This window comes from Dermacentor silvarum, chromosome 6 (genome assembly GCF_013339745.2).
Source record: "Dermacentor silvarum isolate Dsil-2018 chromosome 6, BIME_Dsil_1.4, whole genome shotgun sequence".
NCBI classification, from domain to species: Eukaryota; Metazoa; Arthropoda; class Arachnida; order Ixodida; family Ixodidae; genus Dermacentor; species Dermacentor silvarum.
This window is the reverse complement of record NC_051159.1, coordinates 64,057,510-64,066,739: the sequence shown is the minus strand read 5'-3', so window position 1 is coordinate 64,066,739 and position 9,230 is coordinate 64,057,510. Positions and strand designations below refer to the sequence as shown.

The 9,230-nt window shown below is 46.4% G+C and overlaps 1 protein-coding gene across 1 annotated transcript; it reads right to left on the bottom strand.

Annotated features, from left to right (window-relative positions):
• Nucleotides 1–5,302: 5,302 nt before the first annotated feature.
• On the bottom strand, nucleotides 5,303–5,851 carry LOC119455535 (sulfotransferase ssu-1-like). Its single transcript, XM_049669031.1, has one exon. It carries the CDS (start codon nucleotides 5,849–5,851, stop codon nucleotides 5,303–5,305), a length of 549 nt encoding a protein of 182 aa, XP_049524988.1.
• Between the last annotated feature and the right edge of the window lie 3,379 nt (nucleotides 5,852–9,230).

The window sequence follows — 9,230 nt, the reverse complement described above, 5'->3', positions numbered from 1 at the left end:
GTTCAGTAAAAGTGAGCGGCGGTTCTTTTGGAGAAAGGGAGCCGGTTCTCTCGCGTTCTGTGAACCGTGCAGATGCGTTCCGTCAGAGCCGGGTCTTCTGCTGGGTGACACTACCGCACCATCTATTAGCGGTACGAGAATCAACTGCCCTCTCGCCCTTCCTCACAAGAGTCGCCTTCACCCCCTCGCATTCGGCTGTCTTTTGAAACACTCTTTTTGAAGAACGAATGAGTCGCGGTTTGCGTGAGCGGCGGTTCTTTCGAAGAGAAAAAGCCGGTTCTCTCTCGTTCAGTGAGCCGTGAGGAACCGTTCCTAGAGAGCGCTCAGGAGCGAGCCGGATCTTTTGAGCCGCTCTTTTGAAATGCGGGGGAGCTGTGGTTCAGTAAGTAGGCGGTGGTTTTTTTCGGCGAGAGGAAGCCGGCTCTCTCTCGTTCAGTGAGCCGTAAGGAACCGTTCCTAGAGAGTAGAGATGAGCAAAACGGCTCACTTCATTGAGCGGCTCGGAACGGCTCAGCTCACTGAAATGAACCGGTTCATTTGAACGGCTCACCTGTCCATTTAAACGTGTAACCTATGTTATGCATATTCTATTGTTATCTGGCTTTGAAAAAAAAACGAAATATGCATAATTTCGTGTTATTGGTGTTTTCGCTATGTTTAGAGAAAATTTCACACATATTAAAGCGTGGAATATTAGTTGTAATGAAACTTTCTTTTCTGATATTGGGGATAAAATGCTTATAATACTGTAACAGGCAGAATGCGACGTACTTTTTTCAGAAAAAATATCTAACTTCATTGACATTACAGACACTTGTCTGTTTTTGTGGTACTGTAAAATCAACTTTCGTCAAAATAACAACAGAAAATGAATGTACATTATCTTTCAACTTTAATCATTTATTCACATACGTACGTTCACTATAATGTCAGTGAGCTGTAACGCCAGGCAATATGAATATAGAAATTATTTCTTGAAGTACAATACCAAAATCATACGAAAGATTCCCAAAACTGCCGCACGTACCTTTCGTTTTTTGTTTCTCTTGAGCGCACGCGCAATACTGGCGACCATGCCATGATGCTCCAGGACAAAAAAAAAGAAAAAAAAAAAGAAATGAAGTTCTATTACAACACAACAGATCATTGGTGTCGTTTTAATGACGTACTAATCATACACGCTCAGAAAATGCACAGACGTGGATGACATGGGTGACATTTTCATGACTACACAAATTAGCACAAATGAAGGCCAGGACGTAAACTGTGCGTTCACCTGTTGTCTTTAAAGACACCGAAGAATATCTTCGAAGTGTTATTGCACCAGCTCACGATGTGCGATCGGTGAGAGTCGTGAGACATCGTTCGAACAGCAGCAGGGAACGTACGGTACCATCCTTTGCCAATTAAGGCTTGTTTACTTTTCTACTCGGTGGCATCGGGTGCCACACCATAGCATGCACAAAAAAAACAAAGGGCTGCTGCGCACACCACACACTGCGAGCGAGTACCAGTAGCGCGAGTCTGCCAAACACCGGCCACCATTCGTCGATCAGAAGTCGAAACCTCGAAACCCAGCAGAAGACCCGGCTCTGACGGAACGGTTCGGCACGGCTCATCGAACGAGAGAGAACGGGCTTCCTCTCTCCGAAAGAACCGCCGCTCACTTACTGAACCGCGGCTCACTCGCTCTTCAAAAAGAGCGGCTCAAAAGATCCGGCTCGCTCCTGAGCGCTCTCTAGTAGAGATAGGTCGCTCAGGAGCGAGCCGGATCGTTTGAGCCGCCCTTTTTAAAGAGTGAGTGAGCCGTGGTTCAGTAAAAGTGAGTGGCGGTTTCTTTTGGAGAAAAGGAGCCGGTTCTCTCTCAGAAAGAACCGCCGCTCCCTTGAACCAGGGCTCACTCGTTCTTCAAAAATAGCGGCTCAAAAGACAGCCGAATTCGAGGGGGTGGAGGCGACTCTTGCGAGGAAGAGCGGGAGGGCAGTTGCTTTCTACACTGCTAATAGATGGCGCGAAAATTGCACCGACCATAAGGTGCCTCGATGCCAGTGCCGCCGTTCAGGGTGGTGCCATCCTTTGACCGCCGCCGCTTTCTCGCTGCGACGCCATCTTGAGTCACAGCGAGCGGTTGCGAGTGTTTGGTGCCGGTGCTTAGTTCGAGACGCAGTGCGCGCGGATGCTTCGCTGACGCTTCTACTTGCTGGACAGTGTTCAGCCGCATGAATGACAAGCTTGTCAAGTGCATCGAGTCGACATGACGGGCTGTTGTGTTCCCAAGTGCACCTGATCGACGCGTAAAGGGCTTCGTTGTTTACGCTTCCCCCGCGACCCAGAGCGAAGGAAGAGATGGGAAGCCCAAGTAAAGCGGTATCACTGTAAGGCAACGGATAGCTCCTACATTTGCGAGGTAAGTGTCAAGAAAGTTTAGACTATCGCATCGTGTTTTTTCATTTAAATAAGAAGTATTCTCTGATCCTCGCTCACGTACCTACGTTCGCTCACGAACTAAGCACTGCACCGATGCTGAGTAGCCTATGGTTTGCGAGCGCGCGTCGCATAGGCTTTTGCCGTTTTGATCGGCGCAGTCTATGCGAGTAGTACCCTTATTTAAGAACTGACGAAAATGCTTCGCCGCAAAATAGCCTTACATTAGCTACAAATCGTCATGTAAACCACCTATTTTACTTTTTCACGGGAAGCACACATCGTGTGTCTCTTGTTTCTTTTTTTCCCTCAGTTTCTTTTTTCGCTACTGGTTATTTGGGACTAAAGAAGGCAGCGCTTCTTCTGGGGAGAGCGGCTGTTGTGTACGTGGAAAGCGAAGCATTGTGATTTTCTCTATTCTCAGCAATTATCTTGCGGATCTCAGGTTGTTACGTTATATAGCTGATTTTTTAGACGAATATATTTGTAGCGTGGTGCTCGTAAGCCGATGGTCATTCGTGCTCATTCCCGATCGTAGTGGGTACTGTGACGGTCTTTAATGCCTGTGCACGGTATGCCCAGGTGTAGTAGAGTTAAGGGGCATCATGGGACCAAAATGTTTCGGCGCTTTCTGGCATGGTGTCTGTTGTAGCCTGTGCATTTCTTCGAAACGTGTGAAGCGAGGTAATACAGCATTACTTCTGCGAAAATTTATTTTTAAGCACTGTAATGGGTTCTCTGTCATTACAAGGCAACTTTTCATATCAATAATCACTTTTGTTGTTTTACTTGTACTTAGAAACACTTAGAAGAGGACCAGTACGAGGGAAATCGACAGGATGGGGCGCCGTCTGTTAAAGTCAACAGCCCTACATGATCATGGACTATGTTTTCGAAGTGAAAAACATTGATAATCTGTATTTGACTGTCTTAGTTTCATTTACGGTTTTTGTACGCGATATGTATGCAGTGTTGTTATTTTTTCAATGTAGTTATCAGTGTTCTAATAGTTATTTATAAATGTTCTGTACTCGCCATCGATGTGTTTGGCTGATGCGACGTATTCGATGGTAGCTGATGTATTCTGGCTGGATATCTTGATTAATATTACCCGCGGTTGCGTTTTCTTGTTTGCATTCTTGTTTTCGATTTATATTGTGTGTAATAAGGTTGATGTACTCACTTGAACACCCCCCCCCCCATGTAATGAATAAATTAAAAAAACTCTCACTATCACGAATTGTGTGTCCAGCCTACCTTGCGAATTTTTTTTATCTCGTCTTTCAACATAACCTTCAGGCGCCACAGAGTGCATATAATTTTTCATGTACATCTCTTTCATGATTGATTGTACTAGACATTATAAGTAAATGTATTTTGTGCATCGTTTGGTTTCTTGTGTGTACTACGCAAGATTGACACAGACAAGTTACGTTACATGTTTCTCTACAGCACTAACTAAACCTTATTTTCACGTCGCAGTTATTTTTACACCAGCTTAATCCTGTCAGCACACAGTTTTGTGGGCAAAAAAAAAGCAAAATTGCGCGTAGATATCGTCAAATAATTGCAACGAACGCGACGAGCACGCGCAACGCAAGGGAAACTAACCGCCGTGCGCGAGTGGCTGGCTACGGTAAAGGAGGCGTGACGTGTAAACCAAAATACAACAGCGAAAAAGAAAAACTTCCACACACAGGGGGTCGCAAAACTTATATACCAAGCATCGAAGCGCAAAAAATAGTGCGTATTTCAAACATACACACGGCATATTAAATGTAAATTGAATTAGGCAACTTGGGGCATGTTCCCGGCGCCATACATTTACGTCTTGGACCTTCGACGAGTTAACGGCTATTGGTTATAAAGATGTGCAGATGCGATACCGATAAAAAAATCCCCATCAAGGCAAAGCACTTGGAAGTGCGCCGCGAGTAACACTATTTATGAACGCAAGCGTAGCTGAGTCTCAGCTCGTGTGACTCAATATGGCGGCGCCAGCGGGGTTGTCTCCACCCTGGACGGCGGCGCTGGGTATCGAGGCACCCTAACCGAGCAGACGAGACGGAGCGGTTCGCCACGGCTCGAGAGAGAGCCGGCTTCCTCTCTCCGAAGAACCGCCGCTCACTTACTGAACCACCGCTCCCTCGCTCTTTAAAAGAGCGGCTCAAAAGGTCTGGCTCGCTCCCGAGTTCCGCTTAGGAGCGAGCGGTGGTTCAGTAAGTGATCAAACGGCGGTTCTTTAGTAGGGAGAAAGCCGGCTCTCTCTCGTTCTGTGAGCCGTTCAAATGAACCGGTTCATTTCAGTGCACTGAGCAGTTCCGAGCCACTAACTGAAGTGAGCCGTTTTGCCCATCTCTACTGGCTACGACCCTCCCGCATGCTTTACTCTTCTATGTTGCCCTTTACTTACACGTAGGTGCTGCGAGAATTTGCCAGGGGGGCAAGAACGTGAAGTTTATTGCATGGGTTATGTAGCTACCTTGCACTGCGGTGATGAAATGCGATGCAGTGAGGTGGCTGTGTTGCTCGTGAAATGCAACGCTTCGTCACCATTTTGTGACGACAATCTCGACCACTTGATTCGAGAAGGCGGTTGTTCCTGCTGACCACCACTGAAATAGTTGCTCATGAAGAGAAGCCTGCGCAAGAAGTTGGCAGGACAACCCACCGTAAGCCATCAGTATCCGCATTGCTACCTGACGTTCAGTTCCGAAAAGACGCAACAGGGCGTGCCTGTCCTGAGCCATCGTTATTCTGTCTAACGTACATACCGAATTCACACCGTGCCTATAATTTGAGTCTCTGGCACGGCTATTTAGTATCGAGACACCATCGTCCACTTTCGAAAAAAAAAAGCTTCACTTTTTGTTAATCTTCATCCGAGAGAGGCCGCAATTGTTTCTTCTCGGATGTCTGTCCACAGTTTCATGAAACGCGCGCCGCGCCCCCTGTCGCAAATCTTCGCCTCCACGCGGCGCAGTTGCTCTGGCGAGAAATAAGACTTCCAGTCTCCCGGCTTACCACGCCGAACTAGGCGGTACTTCCTGAGGTCCCCTCCGTAAGCCGACTTGTCAGGTACAGTTGTTTCGGTTCTTCGCGTCTTCCACGCAGGATCGACACCCTGAACGTCCAACACGAGCACGTTTTGCATGTACTCAGCCGTCGTTCTTTCCAGAAGGGTTCGCAGAAGGTCCTCGTCACCTTCCAGGCGCTTGCCATACCGGTCCCCCAAGAAGTAGGCCAGTTTGAGTGCCGTCTTGCGCGTGTCCTTCTTGAGATCTTCGTACGTCAAGAAAAGCAGGTTGGGTTCGTTCCTAAGCGCGTAACCGGAGGCGACATGGTCGAAATAGTCGCCATAGCCAAAGTCTCCGCGCATGAAGGCGTCGAAGAACTCCTCGAATGTACCGTCCCGGAACTGGAACATACTCAGTGACGTCGCCATGTGGTAGAATGAGACGCAGGTGTCCCATGGATTGCGGGCCACGTAGACGTACTTGGCTTCGGGATTCATCGTGTCCTTGGTGAGAGGTTCGTGAGTGGTGAACAGCCTCACGGGCAGAGGCGACCGCCAGCCTTCGGTCTCCATGCGGCCGACGAAGCGAACATAGCGCAGAAACTCAGCGTGATTGGGCACGGGATCGCCGTCTTTGAGGATGAGTTCGAGAATGTACATGACCCAATGTGTGCCCGCCTTGGGATACGTGCACTGAACCAAATCTCCTTTCTCCGCACGAAAGTTCAGGCTATCTCTGAAGAGGTCGGGTTCTAGGCCTGGACATCGCGGTACGCCATCGATGATCTGACAGTACGGCTTCTTAGGCGCCATGACTGGAAAATGTGATGATGACGGGTTCCCTCGAGCGCCACAAGGCTTCTTCTGCGCTGCAAGAAAGGAAACGAAGGCTGCATGAGGAAAATGTAAACGAGACAAATTTATATGAAAAATATCCCTGATGTTGTGACAAAGCTGTCGTAAACCTTCAGCGTAGGAGCAGTTAGACTTCTCGAATATGGTTGAAAAACGCGTGCGCAAACTCACCTTGCTAATCATTTGTCTTTAATTCGTACTACAGTGTCAGAGAAAGTATTTGACTCAGCTATACGGTGTTTACTGAACATTGCAAGCTTCTTCTACTACACTTCCTACTAAATAAGTAGGACAGCTTGACCACACCGAGCGTGAAATTCATTCAGTTAAATTGATAGCATTGTGGGCTCGAAAAGGCCAGTATAAGAAGGTAATTTTTAAGCCAGTTAGGCTCGTTTTTTCCGTCATTTGTAACCACGTAGACTGGGATCTTCGAACCTTTCCTAATAGCTGACGCAACGGACCGAGCAATCCAGCACCTTCTCGGTGAAGTTGAAAATTTTGTGAGCCTGAAGATTGGTTATATGGGGGCCTGATATCAATATCACTATATGTTGATAGCCGCCTTCAAGAACATGCGCTAAGGCGCAAACACAGTATGGGATCGCACCTTACATTTCATTGCAATATTTGCTTTTGTATCAAGATACCTAGCCACAAATAATTTTAACGCATGAACAAGATCGAGTCGATGAACTCCTCTCATTAAAGTTTGTGCCGCCTTAATAAAGAGATAACGAAAAATTTATTTTAGATATTCGTGGAAGTTGCAGGCAAGGCCTCTATACTATTGCAAGAAAGAAAGAAATATGAACTATTTCTGGCCTTGTTTGAGATTACAAGTGAATTTGGCCCGAAGCATTCTTGCCGCAATTCGTACCCTTGTGTGTATCTGTTGCTCAAGGTACAAGACACGTATCTTCTCGCGTTCAGAGTTGTTGGCGCTTTGGTTTAGTTTGTTTGTATGTGAATGTGTATTACGTCGTTTATCCTCTGCTGTCCTCGGCTGTATTTTCTTTCCATTCACACCAATTCCGTAACCCTAATGACACATTCGACTGGTCTTTTGAGGGCACACACAGCGCCGCTATGATTCTGTAAAACGAAAATGAATGTGTTACACAGACTTTGGCAGAATTATTCCGGTAAGACTGCAACCTGTACTAGTTGCTATGAATCCGTTCTTAAGAGCAAAACAGCTTGACAAACACGTGGACAAAGCTGACTGAGCCACCTGGCGGTCAGCGATCTCCTGCTGTTGAGCAGGAGATCGCGGGATCGAATCCCGGCCGCGGCGGCCGCATTTCGATGCAGGCGAAATGCAAAAAAACGCCTGTGTGCTTGTGTTGTATAGTGCACGTTAAAGAAAAAAAATTATCCAGAGTCTTCTACAGCGTTGTGCCACATAACCATATCGTGGTTTGGCACGTGAAAACCCAAAATTTAATTTTCTTTAATGCTGAAAATTTCGGGATAAGGAAATTCCTAGAATAGAAGAATAGCTTACAGCTGATGTGGCAGGCAGTCCGAAGTCTTGACTGGCAGTCTGCCATTTTTCTTGAAAGCAAATGTCTGCAATCAGTGTCTTCATCTAAAGGCAGAGAGCAACTGGGAGGGTTACTGGGAGGGAGAGTAACTGGGAGAAGCTTGACTGGTAGTTAAGGACCGCGCAACAAGCGATGAAACGGGAAAGTACAGGTATAATGTTAGGAAACACAAAAAAAGTGTGTCCTAGAAAGTAACCGGGGCTCTCAGATAGTGCAAAAGGACAGAATATCGGATAGCTAACGAATACTAACGGATAGTCTTGGACAGATTACAAGAAATAAATGTAGTTGGGTAGGCTTCTTCTTCTTCTTTCTGGAGTTTTACGTGCCAAAACCAGTTCTGACTATGAGGCACGCCGTAGTGGAGGGCTCCGGCTTCTTTAGCGCGAGTCCAATGCACGGCACATATAGCCCCCATCGAAATGCGGCCGCCGTAGACCGCTGGTAATCCCGCACACTTGGAATTAGCAGCGCAACGCAAAGCCGGCTGACATTCAGCCGCCGTTGTAACGGCGGTTTAGTTTCCCGTATTATATGTTGCTATGAAATTTGGACATTTACAGGCACAGGACAAAGTCAGCCGACACATAACAATGGTAATTGGACCCAAATTAGGTTGACGATCATGATTACCACTTAATATGTAACAGCTCTTTCTTTTTCCAGAATATACAGGGAGCAGGGAGCAAGCACATGATATGTCCAATGCTTTGTTCGTCGTCGTGTCATCACTCATGCTTACTTTTCTTCCGCTGTCTTAGTTTGCTACCATCTGAGGTGGAGAGAGAGAGATAAATTTATTTACAGAAAGGCGGAGAGGTCGGCGTGAGCTGTAACTTGCTCTGGCCTGCTACTCTACACTGGGGAAAAGGGACGGGGAGGAAAAAGGTTAATGAATGATGATGATGATAAGAGGAGAAGGTGTGTATGTACAAGTTCGCAACGTTGTGGCATCTCCAAATCTGAGGTGGAAGATCTCATGTTAGTTATATTGTATTGGTTATATTGTATTAGATAATTCATCGAACTATGTTTAGCACGTAAACCTGTTCTTTATAAGCGGGTTCGACTGTACACTGAGGTGGAAGATCTCATGTTAGTTATGTGTACAGTCGAGCCCGCCTACAGAGAACAGGCTTAAGTGCTAAGATAGTTCGATGTATTATCTAATACAATATAACCAATCTCCCCTATAGCGAACGTAAATCAACTTTTTTTATGCGTTCGTTATATAGGAAATTATAACATACAAAAGAGAAAAGCAGCAAGGAACGTGTGCATTGATTGAAAGCAAACCTACGCGTAATAGGTAGTGATTTTTTTTTATTTGCCTTGAACTGTTTCTCAGGGTAACTGAGAACGACGTTCCCGATGCGCTAGGTATTGTG